Raw genomic sequence first — 14,324 nt, forward strand, 5'->3', positions numbered from 1 at the left:
ATTGACAATCTTTACCGATACACCGAGCTTAGTACTTAAGCTCGGTGTGTCCCAGGAGAACGATTTTCTTTCTTGGAACCCGCATCGATTACTGGACAGTAGGAAAAAATATTTTGCCACTTCCCTACACAGGAAGCGGGAGACGAAAGGAAGAAGTATGCCACAGCTGAGAAAAGAAAACTGAGTTAGGTCCAGTTGCCAAGCAGCATGGATAATACTTTAAAATTGATTTTAATATCTCATGTGTTTTGAAATCCATTGTGGATCTACCTTTCAATTCCTTAGTTTTACAACCAGAATAATTTATTATTTGATATACAGAGACAAATATAATAAACTGATCTCAAAGTAAATTTACACACAGCACTGTTTTGTCTCTGTCATATTCACATGTCATGATATTCATTCATAGATATTTATATTTTGACATTGCAGGTGGCGGCACTCTGGAGACGATACCTTGCTCTCGCGTCGGGCATGTGTTCCGCAGCTTCCACCCGTACGGCATGCCCGCATACATGGACACGCATGGTTAGTACTAGCATGGCTGGTCCAGGTCAGACCTGGACGGTATTATGTGTAAACCTAATAGTTCTGAATCACAGGTTAAATCAGTCTGTGGATGGGCCGATCCATGCACTGAGTTCCGAAGTGTTTCGGAAGGCAAGTTAAATTGCCGGTCCCAGCTGCTATTTACATATCTTTGAGAGTCGCTACAGGTAGTTTTAAAAGTCTGATAACCAGTCTGACTAAGACTATCGTGTTGCCCAGGTAACTGGGTTTAGGAGGTCAGATAGGCAGTCGCTCCTTATAAAATACCAATATTAGCTGTATCCGGTTAGACTGGAAGCCAACCCCAACACAGTTGGGAAAAGGCTAGGACAATGATGATGACTGCCCTAACACGCCTTAATATTTGGCAGTAGGTCTTCGTACCCGATATACTCTGGTCATTTGAGTACACCTGTGTTTGATCCTGAATTCTATCCTAGGTATAAACACGGCGCGCATGGCGGAGGTCTGGATGGACGAGTACGCCGAGCTGTTCTACCTGCACCGGCCTGACCTCAGGGTGAGTAGTACACACCTACTGTACAGCTGGTAGTAATGTCGTGGAGTGCTTCTGCGTGCCTTCGCTTTTTCTAAAAACGACTCCCGCAGTAAGGAATTTTATTCTTGTGTCGCGGGGGTTGTAGAAACATACAACTCACATGCCCAAAGGCACCCAGTCTCGGAACAAGCATTCGTGGATCACAAAAATGCTTGTCCTACGCGGGGATCGAACCCGCGACACGACGCGCTCAGCGCAGTCAAAAGAAGTAGATCGCCAAGCATTCGCTCGCTGTCTCCTTCATACCCCTTCCATACTTGCCTTAAACGTTTAATTCTATCTCTCTCAAAACTTCAATACTCATTCACGTGATGACCCTGTACCATGAAACTATTCACAATCCTAATTAACCCTCTACCAAGTTACTACAGGCAAATGTAAATATTTTCATAATTATTTCAGAACAACCCCAAGATAGGCGACGTGACCCACCGCAAGGTCCTCCGCGAGAAGCTAAAGTGCAAGAGTTTCCAGTGGTACCTCGACAACATCTACAAGGAGAAGTTCGTGCCCGTCAGGGACGTCTACGGATACGGCAGGTGAGGGGAGACGGTGACCAGTGTTGAAGGGTGACGGTACTGATACTTGGAAAGAGGCAGTGGTGACTTAATGTAGACAGCGCTGACATAGCATAGGCAGCGCTGCCTAAGCATACACTACGCTAACTCCGTGGTCGAGTGGCGTACGCACCGGTTTCAAGGTGTCGCTAGCTCTGAGGTCCCGGGTTCGATCCCCGGTCGGGTCAATGTAAAAATTCTCATTTGTACATTGTCTCGGGTCTGGGTGTTTGTGGTACCTTCGTTGTATCTGAATTCCATAACACAAGTGCTTTAGCAACTTACTTTGGGTTCAGAACAATGTGTGTGATGTTGTCCGCATTTATAAAAAAAAAAAACTCAGAAAAGATAGCGCTCACTCAGCATAGACAGCGCTAACTCAGCATAGGCAGCATTAACTTTCAGCATAGATAGCGCTCACTCAGCATAGACAGCGCTCACTCAGCAAAGACAGCGCTAACTCAGCATAGGCAGCATTAACTTTCAGCATAGACAGCGCTCACTCAGCATAGACAGCGCTGACTCAGCATGTACAGCATAGGCAGCATTAACTTTCAGCACAGACAGCGCTGACTTATCATAGACAGCGCTCACTCAGCATAGATAGTGCTGACTTATCATAGACATCGCTGACTTATCATAGACAGCGCTGACTCAGCATAGATAGCGCTAACTTATCATAGACAGCGCTGACTCAGCATAGATAGCGCTCACTCAGCATAGATAGCGCTCACTCAGCATAGATAGCGCTGACTTATCATAGACAGCGCTCACTCAGCATAGATAGCGCTGACTTATCATAGATAGCGCTAACTTATCATAGACAGCGCTCACTCAGCATAGATAGCGCTCACTCAGCATAGATAGCTCTGACTCAGCATAGATAGCGCTCACTTATCATAGACAGTGCTGACTTATCATAGACAGCGCTCACTCAGCATAGATAGTGCTGACTCAGGCTTCCGCAAATAGACTTCCTCTTACTGCCCGTCTTCTCTTCCCAGTATTAATTTCTCAAAGTTTCCCTCTCCCCCCCAGATTCAAGAACGACGCCACGCAGATGTGCCTGGACACCCTCCAGCGCGAGGCGGAGGCGTCCCCGCTGGGCTGCTACCCGTGCCACCCCGAGCTGCAGGCCACGCAGTACTTCTCCTTCTCGCTCACCGGGGAGCTGCGCGACGAGTTCAACTGTGCCACTGTGCAGCCGTCCAGGTAGGACTAGTGGAGCCATCTAAGTAGGACAGGTGGAGTCAGCCGGGTAGGATCTATGTAGCCAGTCAGGTAGGAGCCGTGAAGCCATCCGGGTAGGCTCGTAAGATGTGGAGGTAGATGTAGAGGTTATGGCGTACTGAAAACATAAAGATGTATTACTCCTGGGGCTCTACCACCACCTTTGAAGCCCAAGCTGCTCAGCCCTGACTGCTTTCTTACTGCATTCTGCCGTAGGGTCCAGTTTATGCAGTTTCAATGAATGAAAATACGCTTCACATACACAAAGCCGATGTTACATAATTGGATTAAATTGTCAGCTGGATTTATACGAAAATTCATCAAAACTGGTTCAGCCATTTCAGCGTAATGACAGGCTTTATCAGTTGTGTAGAAGTCATAGAACCAGCTCTATTTCGTTCCGGGTTCTGAGATAGAATAAGTTCCGTCGAATGTATAAACGTTGGTATGTGAGTATCAAAAGCTCGAATAAGTGAGTGACTGTCCGTACCCCCGCATCAGACTACAGGCGGAGTCCCGCACGTCGGAGGTGGTCCGGCCCGTGGTGATGACGGCGTGCCACGGCAACGGGCGCGAGCAGAAGTGGCGGCGGCTGGCGAGCGGCCAGCTGCAGCACGCCGCCACGCGCCTGTGCCTGGACGCGCCGCGCGACGTGGCCGACGTGCGCGCCACGCTCTGCCGCCCCGACGCCGCCACGCAGTACTGGGCCATAGACTACACCGAGGATAATAACTTCCATGCTAGTTAGTATTACTGGATTTCATGATTTTTTATTAAGGAAAACGGTATCTTTCTGAAAAGTCTGGTTTAGAAAGTTTTTTTATATTACATCATCATCATCATTCCCCTGCCCTTATCCCAATTATTTTATTTGGGGTCGGCGCAACATGTCATCTTCTTCCATACCTTCCTATCGGCCGTCATCTCACAAGAAACACACTTTACAGCCACATCTTTTTTTTTTATTACATCTATATTTTTATAATAACTATCGTGAGACTGATTCATTATTAAATGGTTTACTTACGCGTATTTATCAGGGATGCCTGACTAGTTTCGGACCCAACCGGAGACCTCAATCATGAGGTCCGAAACTATGTGCACTAGGGTGCCCGACTAGTTTCGGACATTGATTGGACCTGTTTTCAAGAAATGTCCTTTGTAAGAATTCTAGTTATAATGTTCAGTGCTGTATAGGACAAATGATTTTCTACTTTAATATGGTTGACCAGTTTTACATTTCCCAACGTCATGAAAATTATAATACTTTTATTAAAAAATTTGAAGTATCTTCTATTATTCTATAATTATTATTGAATAATACAAGTTATACAACGGTAATGGGATGGCAATATTAATGGAAAGACAGCGTGCTACTGAGGAGTTTGTTACGTCGTTTCTTCTCTCACAGTGACGGGTGGGCGAAACTGAGTGATGTCCAATGTAATCTGACCTTCAAAAAGAGCTCCTTAGTAGCCTAATTTGAAAAAAAAAAGAATACTGGGTGTTAAATAGATTTTAAAATATATCGGATTCGTTCATTAAATGATAATGTATGTATGTATGTATGTTAATGGCGGTGTGTTTGCAGGTGACTTGAGGTTCGGCCCCGAGAGGGAACAGAGGCTCAACAGACTGCGCGGACAAAGGTATGTGGCATGGTAGCTTTTATCTTGCCCACTGCTGGGCAAAAGATTTTTTACCGTATGATCAAAGTATATTATTTTGTAAATAGAAATATGTTACATATTATAATCTAGAGATCGTTAAATATCATATTCGACAGGAGACTGTCGAAGATTTTACTGGTAGAGATTTAGAGGCAGGCAAAGAAATAGGCAGCACTCTCGTACATCTTATTTTCAAACGACTTAAAAAAAAAATATCATTATCGTTACCTTTGTACTTCGGACTGGATGAATCAATTGTATTGACGTTTTTGATGTAAAATAGCTGCAATATAATCTTACTCAATTTGTTTTTCAGTAAAAGGAAAAAAATACGCGTCTAATATTTTTCAAGTATCTTACTGATTACTCCCTAGATTGACTTACTAGATTTTTACTTTTTATACCCAGCCATCACCCCTATTTAATTTCTTTCTTCAGCAATTGTAAATAGACCTTATTTTACTGTCTCATATTCTTTGCCGACCTTCACATAGCTTATCAGAACATTATCCAACTAATTAATCTGTATGTACGTTTGCATCGTGTCCCCAGACGTATATCCCGGTCGCTGCTGTCGTACCCGGAGACCAGCGGCAACGTGCTGGAGGACACGCGCCGCGACGACGGGGACAACGGGACCATCCGCCGACACACGCACAAGGTGAACACAAGCTTATTGAAAGAGTAATAAGGTTCAGTTTGCAATGATAGGTGTAGTGTTTCACGTGTAAGATGAACACACACTTGTTGTGATAAGGTTTAGAATGGATTGGTACTGGATTCTTAATTATGACGATTTTATGAGAAGGCGGTAACAGCACAACCATTCGACGAAGCACGCGGTAGATACAATCTTGGCTTACAAGAAGCAATTTACAATAAAAGCTAAAGTATGTATGAATGTTCCTCTTTCACGCAAAAACCACTAAACCGATGAAGATGAAACTTGGTGAACAGATAGTTTATAACCAGGATTACCGCATAGGATAGGAGTTTTTACACCGATCTCATGTTCTCGTGTGATCATTTCCAATTTATAGCGAGCAATTCCGCGTACATCAGCTAGATAGATAGCATAATATATATATATCCCACTCTAACCCCACGATACCACCAGCACCAGCAGGGCAAGCACCACAAGCGCCACGGCCGCAAGCGAAGCCGCTCCAGCAAGAAGAGGACCAAGAACAAGTTCATCCTGAAGATCCTCAGGACCCTGATGAACGGCACCGAGGAGCACCTGGAGGTCGACATCCACTGCAAGCACCGCCAGCTGTTCCCCAACAACAGCTTCGTGAGGGACCTCGTCACTATACTCAATGAGAAGAATGTCAAGGTCAGTGTCGAAGGTTAAAGGTCACGTGACCTTGAATGAAGTGTACGTTATTAGTGAGTGGCTTATGTGACCTGAGAGTAGAAAGTAAAGGTTCTGGACCTTTAAGTTAAACTCAGTAGACAAAGGTCATGTGACCTTGACAAAGGTAGTCATAAGTTAAAGTGTACACATACATGTTGAATGTGATGTGCCCTTTGTTTAAGAATTTATCCAATGGAAGTGAATAAGTCACATGAGCTGAATCAAATACCAGAAGTCGATTTCTGTAGCCAAAAGTCGGAGGTCAGCTGTAGTAGGGGGTCAAAAGGTCGAGAGTCACTGGAGGTCGCGCATACTATGAATTTTCGGTTCACAGTCACACTTTACACAACTGTCACTACTTTTGGAGTACTGTCTACCAAGACATTATAATGATTATCAAGTGTGTTGCTCGGTCAGGTGATAAACAACGGCCGCGTGTTCGAGCGCAACAAGGTGACGGAGCTGGACACGCACCGGCCGCAGAAGGTGCTCAACAAGATGGAGATCGAGGAGTTGCAGCCGCCCGAGCAGTCGCAGGCGCCCGTGGGGGGGCTGCAGATGCGGGAGGGGGTGAGTGTGGGGGCTAGTGCGGGGAGCGAGCAGCTGCAGCCGCCCGAGCAGTCGCAGGCGCCCGTGGGGGGGCTGCAGATGCGGGAGGGGGTGAGTGCGGGGGCTAGTGCGGGGAGCGAGCAGCTGCAGCCGCCCGTGGGGGGGCTGCAGATGCGGGAGGGGGTGAGTGCGGGGGCTAGTGCGGGGAGCGAGCAGCTGCAGCCGCCCGTGGGGGGGCTGCAGATGCGGGAGGGGGTGAGTGCGGGGGCTAGTGCGGGGAGCGAGCAGCTGTATGGTTAGATCCCCGCGTAGGTCAAGCGTTGGTGTGATCAACGAAGAGTTGCCTGAGTCTAGGTGTGCCCCAGCGATACAAGGATGAAATTCTTTGATGGGATAGTCGTGGTGTGGTTTTCCGTGGTTTCCTTAGGCTTATAAACCTGCGTTCAAATTCCAATTCCAACTAACGAAGAGTTAGAGAATAGCAGGACTATCTAGGAACGCATTGACGTTGTGTTTCCTCCCCCAGCAGCTGTCGCAGAAGCAGATCATCCAGCAGCTGAAGCAGCGCATGAAGAAGCCCAAGCTAGGAGGTGACGTGCAGAGCGTCATCACACGCGAGGCGCTGGGCGGGGGCGGGGGCGGCCTGGGCGTGGGCGGGGGCGGGCTGGGCGTGGGCGGCGCCCTGGCAGCCGGCCGCGTCGTGCAGGCCGACACCGGGCCCGGCCCAGCGCTGGGCCCTCTGGGCGTGGGCGGGCTGGGCAGCCTGGCCAGCCTGCGTATCCCGAGCCCGCATCACGGCGCCCAGCGCGACGGTGACAAGAAGATCATCATCGAGGACTTTGTGGAGGTGAAGCGCCTCACGGCCAGCACTCAGCCACCTTCTGGGGCCTCTGTCAAGGTCAGTGTCGCACATCACTAGCGTAGCGCAGCCCTACGGCAGCCTGTCTCTGTTGACGAACTGATCTCATGATGGAGCCAGAAGGTGGATAGTGGAACTAATTAGTTATAGCTAAACACAACTTTACAATTATTTAAGATATTTTAATAATACTTATTTTCCCAAACATTTTTTTCATTTGACTATGTGTTAAGTTGTACAAACATTTGCTCACCATGAAACTCATGTGCGCTCAAACAATGTAACTGATGGTTTGTCTGAGTTTTAGCTCCAGAAAATACGTGATGAATACATTTATAAAATGCTTGTTTCAATGAACAAGGACTATTGTCCACTAGTGGGACCGCAGGTGACTCATTGGACTCGCGGTTACCCGCCCCCTTTGTATTCCGCCATGCACAAGCAACCTGCATTTTGACTATTAGATAATAATGTACAATCCCAAAGTTCGGGTCTACACTGCACGTATAAGGCTAGAATTTGTACTCTTTAGCGCTTGGTGGTCAAATCTAGGTACTAGCCAGTGCATGTTGACCATCTAAAGAAGCTTACCCAAGTATAATTAATTGATATCTGATATTCCGACCCGCACTAAGCTTGTCGGGCTATCGTGGTTCCGTTGCAACGTTATGTGATGTGGGTGTGGTGTCGCAGCGCAACCGCAAGCGCAAGCGCAAGCGTCAGCGAGCGTCGGCCGCGCCCGCGCCCCCGCCCGCGCCCGCCCCCGCGCCCCCGCCCGCCCTCGCGCCGCCCGCCGCCACCGCGCTCGCCCGCCCTGCGCTCCGGGAGGGCGCAGAGGACAGGTAACTACATGTAACAGATAATATGATCCTGCTTCTATAGCCATGCCAGGGTTTACAGGTCTCGAGGCCTTCGGGTCGATCGTCAGACTAGGTCGGGGCATATAGTTCTCGAATATTGATGATATGATATCCATATGTATGATGATGACATAGATTTTCGACTTACTACGTTTACCTCGTATTTATCACCGGACTACTGTCAGACCCAAGCGGAGTCCTCAATCATGAGTTGACTCGACGAGACGAACGAGCCACGGTGCCGTTTGATTCTGTAACCAGCTAACAGATTCCGATCAAGCGTTCTTGACTAAAGTTATCAAATAATTATGCATGGCGATTAAAATAAAACATGCGTATCCATCCAGAATTCCATGGAAGGCATGGTCAGTGGACCTGTGGAAATAGAGTTCTTAGAAGTACTAGAAGAAGCGCTTCGCCAGGCGGTTCTGTTAATCAGCACGTTTCATATATAAATTACGCTCATCGTGTTTCTCCGTGATGGAGTCCTTAACTACTTTCTGGATTTCCAACCGAAAAATAGGATAGCTTACATCTCAATCAACAGACGCAATATTTTCTTGCAAATTATTCATCTATAATCTACCCTCCTACTTCACCGCGGCCGAATTCGCGAAACAGCCAGTATAGACTACAACATCGTCTCAAAAACCCCTACCCTTATTTACCCGGACGCTGCTACTATGAGTCCGTGTCCCCCCAGGTCTGTGCCCGAGTCTGGTGAGGGGGGCGCCGGCAAGGAGGGCGAGTCGGGCGCGGACGACCAGCCACTCATGGACGACAGCATGGACCGCAGCAACGGGCGCGAGGACTGGCCCGTCGGTAAGTGTCTACTGCCATATTATACATTACCTTTTTACAACAATTACGTTAATTGTACTGCACGGATAGCCCAGTGGTAATAGTCACCATGCTAAAACCACTGTGCGTGACGAGCGCAACTGCACAAAGTATCACTGTGTTTGACAGTCGTTACAGGTACACAGAAGCCAGAAAGTCTGACAATCAGTTTAATTAAGGGGTAACGTTATTAAATGATGTAACGGTTTACTCACGCGTATTTATCGGGATAGCCCGACTAGTTTCGGACCCAACCGGAGTCCTTAATCATGAGCAGACGCGGCGGGATCGCGAGTTCGACTCGCGTGTAAATACGCGTGAGTAAACCGTTACATCATTTAATAATGAATCAGTCTCACGATAGTTATTATAAAAAAAAAGGGGTAACGTATTGCTTAGGTAACTAGATTGAGGTATGATAGGCAGTCGCTCCTTGTAAAATACTGGTACTCAGCTGAGTCTAGTTAGACTGGAAGCCGACGTCAACATAAAGTTAGAAAAATGCTAGGATGATGATGAATTAGTAATATAACAGAAATACCAACTATACGCAAATAATTACGTACACAATTACGCAAAAGTCATTAACATGCAACATTTTTGGGTTTTTCTTTTATTGTAAGAATACTAAGAACTCCATTTTTCTAACTTTAAATATATGAACAGTAGAAACACCCGTATTAATAATCGCATACAACTACGGACGGTACAGGCGAGTCCCGGTTCCGGCGCAACAACTCTCGCGGCCGGCCACAGCGGCGGCAGCACTCGCGAGAGCGAGACAGCGAGCGCGAGCGCCTCGTGGAGAGACAGAGTCAGCGCATGTCGGGGAGCGAGCGGGACAGCTCCGGCGAGAGGGAGAGGGAGCATGTGCACAGCGCGCACTGCAAGCACAAGGAGGACGCGCCCTCCGACACCGATGTGGAGTACACCAGGGATGAGGTGAGGGGACTGACGAGATAGCCAGCTTATGATGAAAAGCAGACATCTTCTTAAGCCGTGTTTTATTAAGTTGACTGTAGGTTAAAGGAGGAAAGAAGTTTCACCGTTAAACTTTTTTATCAGAAATCCAAGTCGATTATCACATAGGACAATATCTGTTCCCATTATGACCCACCTACTACAGTCACCTGTCTCCTCGTATCGCAGCAACTGACCGCGTTCCAGCCGCTGTACTCCCGCTCCACGAACAACAACGCGGCCGCCAACAGCAGCGGGGAGGCCGCTCCCGTCAAGGTCGTCATGCGCTCCAACCTCACCTTCAACCTCGGAGACGAGTTCTTCGCGTGGAAGAACAGGGCTACCGATGACCTTGTGTGAGTAGATCCATCAAATATATACCTAACATTCTCGTCTCACGGTGTACCAAATTGAACTCCGAAACGGCTCGACCGATTCCCATGAAATTTTGTGTGCATATTCGGCATCTCTGACAATATCTATTTTTTAGAACCCCATTTTTTTTACATTTGTATGGCAAATACGGTTGCTGGGTCATCTAGTACCTATTTAAGTTTCAAGTTGATTGGAAGACTACCAACACCGAAGTGAGATAGTTAAATACATAACGTCTCGTTCCTACATCACAATTTCAATGTTATATCCTTCTCTGTGGGAAGAGCTTAATCTAAGTTTACTTATAGTTATCAACCGAAAATGAATGAAACGGGAAAATTTTAGGTTGAAAATTGTAGTTCGGTTACCGCGTTACACAAAAATTGTGTAACCCACTTATTCTTTTTCTCAGTATTTTATCACAATTTGATGTAAAATCTCCCATTAATTCTCTCCTATCTCCCATTGAATTAGTTAAGAATTGTGAGATACAAACGTGTGCTAACATCACACGTTGTCCTTCCAGTAACGAGTTCTTAGGCGAGCTGTATATTCCGTCCAACAGCAGCGAGCGCGCGTTCGACCGGCCGGCGGGGGCGCGCGCGGGGCCCGCGGGGCTGGGGCCCAGCCCGGGCGCGGGGCCTAGCGAGCCGCGGCTCTCGCAGGACGAGAGCGGACACAACAGCAACAGCCAACACCACTCCTCTTCCTCGTCTGACAGCAGCGGGGATTGAGTCCGCTCCGCTTCGCTACCTTCCGCGATACTCCGACACGCTCCTGCGTAAGAATGACTAAGCTACAAAACCTCGAAACCCTCAGATACCAGGAGACTTTATACTCCTCACTCCGCAACATTCCTCCTCCCTCCTCCATGTTCCTTCATACTCCTCGCATGAGAATGTAGAAAATAATATAAGAAAGCACCGTTTCTTAGAATTTGATTATAATTCTAGATTACTGTGAAAACATAATATTACACGAAAACATACGTCTTAAAGTTCAAATTGTATAATGAGGGCGAAAGGAAGAAATTATATATTGTTATGGCCAATAGAAAAATATAGAAATTAATATTGAACGTGCTTGGAAATTCATGGTGTTTGTTATTTATGATAATTTTGCATTGTAAAAGGAATAAGCATTTAAAACATAAAAGGCACTTGTTGAAACTTGTAGAAATACCATTTCTAACTCCTCATAACAACTTCCTTATATTAAATCCTTCGATAATTATTTACAATGATAACTCACTACGATATTCTAAAATATCGCATTAAAATAATTGTCATGTTAGAGATAAAATTATTCCATTTTGATTTTTTGAGGGTTTAAAAGAATGAATAATAAGTTAAAACGATGTCTTATTTTTATTAATCGTCGCATTTATTATATAATAAGAGTCCGTCCCTTATAAATATGTTTTAGTTTAAATAATTGAATGAGGACAATTAAACTAGAGTGATGGTTAATGCTTGTTTCTTGTGGGGTGCCCTTTGCCCAGCTGTGGGCAAGAGGCCTGTATTGTTATAGTAACTTATCAAGCCTACATATCGAATTTTGCTCAATTTTTCTCCGATACCAAACGACGTTGTTCTCCGCGCGATTTCCGCCACACACAGACATAAAGATTGGTAGAATTAATGAGATAAAATTTCAAATAAAAAAACGAACACTAAAAGCTTTCACATCCCATCTTTTAAATGACTCGAACAATTACTATCCAACTTGTCTAAACACACTCACACATAATTCACCATTAATGTAAAACTAATTGCAATCGGTCAATCCGTTTGTGAGCTATGACGCCACACGACACGACAAACTTATACAAAAACTTATCATACTGTAAACTTTATAGTGTACTTGACTGATGTTGACTGTATCCAGTCGCGGTGGAGGCAGAAGTCGTTGAGTGTCGGAGATATTGGCTAAGAGAGGGCCGGGTTGTTATGCAATACTCGAAAATAGACTTTAAAGCGATCTGTTTTAAGTCCACAAACGTTTGACAGAAAATTGCAACTAAAAAGCTAGTTCTGTTTGTTAGTTTTTAATCAATTATGAACTTTATATAAATGTTTTAAAGTCTGTTTTCGATTGCTCTGCGCCGGCCTGAAGGGTTCTAATTACTTTTAATATAAAATACCGTGAGTCACGGCGCTCAATTATAGCATAATAATTATTAATATTAAATTAAGCTAGTATTAGTCAATCCGTCCTGTTGATTTGCAAGATTTTCAAATAAAATTATTCTCTATAAAATTAATCTTCGTAAGATATGTGCCTTTTACTATTCTGATGGCTAACTTTGCTTTTAAATGACTGATGACGTCACAAGTTTGTATATGTTGAACTAAATTGTGACGTCATTAGTTCCTACTTTGTAACTTCACCTGTTTGTTGAACTTCTACTTTCTTTATATAACAAAACTAGCTTTTCGCCCGCGGCTTCGCCCGCGTCGATGTCGGTTATATCGCGTTTCCAAGAGAACTCTTCAAAAGTCCGGGATGAAAACTATCCTATGTTCTTTCTCAAGGTCAACTCTATCTCTGTACCAAATTTCATTAAAATCGGTTCAGTGGTTTAGACGTGAAAGAGTAACAGACAGACAGAGTTACTTTCGCATTTATAATATTAGTAGGGATAATGTCATTGAATATTTTCTTGATAATCCTGAACAGTATAATTTGTGTTTATTCTGTTTCTTATAAACAACGATTTATTTTTCTTTATAGCTAGTAACTATTTATGCATAAGAAAGTCTTTGAATCTATATATAAATATCATATGTAACATAGATGTAATATTATCGTCGGGGCCAAATTGTAAATGTTTATAATAAGTAACTATTGTTGTAAATTCTAGCGTAAAATAGTTTTATTTATTTAAGTGAAGTTCCTTCTTTTTATTATTTAAGTTTTTTAATGTTTATTATAGACGATATCAATTGTTTAGACCGAATACTGAAACGTCACTCAGATTTAAGACGCTATCTCCTGTCTTTGACATTTTAAGGTGGAAGAAAGAGACGGATATATACCTGAGTACATTTGAAACTGTATTAAAGTATTTCGAGATGCGTTACAGTTGATAATAACATTTTTATTTTTATTTCTTAACTTCAAGACTATATCTGTACATCCAATTTATTTTCCTAGTATTTGTTAATGTTGCCAATTTATTATAAATTCCAAAACATGTTTCTATTCACCTCATCACTTATGAGGTGAATATTTCTGTTAATACTAAACTTCACATATATGTTAACCAATGGCAACGAGTAAACCTGAAAACAGAGCAAAGAGCAGAGTGTAGCAAAAATAAACTCATCTTTAAAATTGTTAATATATTTTTTGTGCTTGCTACTCGTCATAAGGCATCTTACAACGACTCAAGGCGCCTACTACTTAATAAATTTTGAATATTACAAAATATAGAATCTGTCTATAGAATACTAGCTGTTGCCCGCGACTTCGTCCCCGTGGGTAGAAGATATAAGTTATGATTTATTCCTGCCCTGTTTTTTTCACATTTTCCATTGCATCTTCGCTCCTATTAGTCGCAGCGTGATGGTTTATAGCCTAAAGCCTTCCTCGATGAATTATATTCAACACAAAAATAATTTTTCAATTTGGACCAGTTGTTCCTGAGATTAGCGCGTTCAAACAAACAAACTCTTCAGCTTTATATATTAGTATAGAAGTATAGATTAATGACTGTGTATATTTAACTTCTAAATTCCATAGTATATAACTTACTTAATACAATTTATATTATTTATTTCTATCGTTCTTGTATATTTCTAGTATATGAGGCGCCTAATTTCTCTATATGTTCACATATAGTAATATTTATGTTTGTCTACAGACACGTTTGTACAGTAACATAAACATATTTATAAGCAATAAATACAAATGTTTGTTTCACTTGCCTTGTTTTATTATTAACCCGCGAGTCC

The 14,324-nt window shown here is 44.1% G+C and overlaps 1 protein-coding gene across 1 annotated transcript in view; it reads left to right on the forward strand.

Annotated features, from left to right (window-relative positions):
* LOC113500235 overlaps positions 1 to 12,867 on the forward strand; it is a 33,107-nt gene extending 20,240 nt beyond the window's left edge. The window contains exons 7-21 of the mRNA XM_026880942.1: positions 436 to 531; positions 993 to 1,072; positions 1,514 to 1,650; positions 2,707 to 2,880; positions 3,400 to 3,641; positions 4,490 to 4,547; positions 5,121 to 5,229; positions 5,686 to 5,904; positions 6,343 to 6,495; positions 7,001 to 7,372; positions 8,541 to 8,615; positions 8,775 to 9,015; positions 9,737 to 9,975; positions 10,183 to 10,349; positions 10,895 to 12,867. Coding sequence (XP_026736743.1) covers positions 436 to 531; positions 993 to 1,072; positions 1,514 to 1,650; positions 2,707 to 2,880; positions 3,400 to 3,641; positions 4,490 to 4,547; positions 5,121 to 5,229; positions 5,686 to 5,904; positions 6,343 to 6,495; positions 7,001 to 7,372; positions 8,541 to 8,615; positions 8,775 to 9,015; positions 9,737 to 9,975; positions 10,183 to 10,349; positions 10,895 to 11,102 — 2,570 coding nt within the window. The 3' untranslated portion in view covers positions 11,103 to 12,867. The remainder of the gene's footprint in view (positions 1 to 435; positions 532 to 992; positions 1,073 to 1,513; positions 1,651 to 2,706; positions 2,881 to 3,399; positions 3,642 to 4,489; positions 4,548 to 5,120; positions 5,230 to 5,685; positions 5,905 to 6,342; positions 6,496 to 7,000; positions 7,373 to 8,540; positions 8,616 to 8,774; positions 9,016 to 9,736; positions 9,976 to 10,182; positions 10,350 to 10,894) is intronic.
* Positions 12,868 to 14,324: the final 1,457 nt, after the last annotated feature.

Source organism: Trichoplusia ni, chromosome 13, assembly GCF_003590095.1.
Source record: "Trichoplusia ni isolate ovarian cell line Hi5 chromosome 13, tn1, whole genome shotgun sequence".
Taxonomy (NCBI): domain Eukaryota; kingdom Metazoa; phylum Arthropoda; class Insecta; order Lepidoptera; family Noctuidae; genus Trichoplusia; species Trichoplusia ni.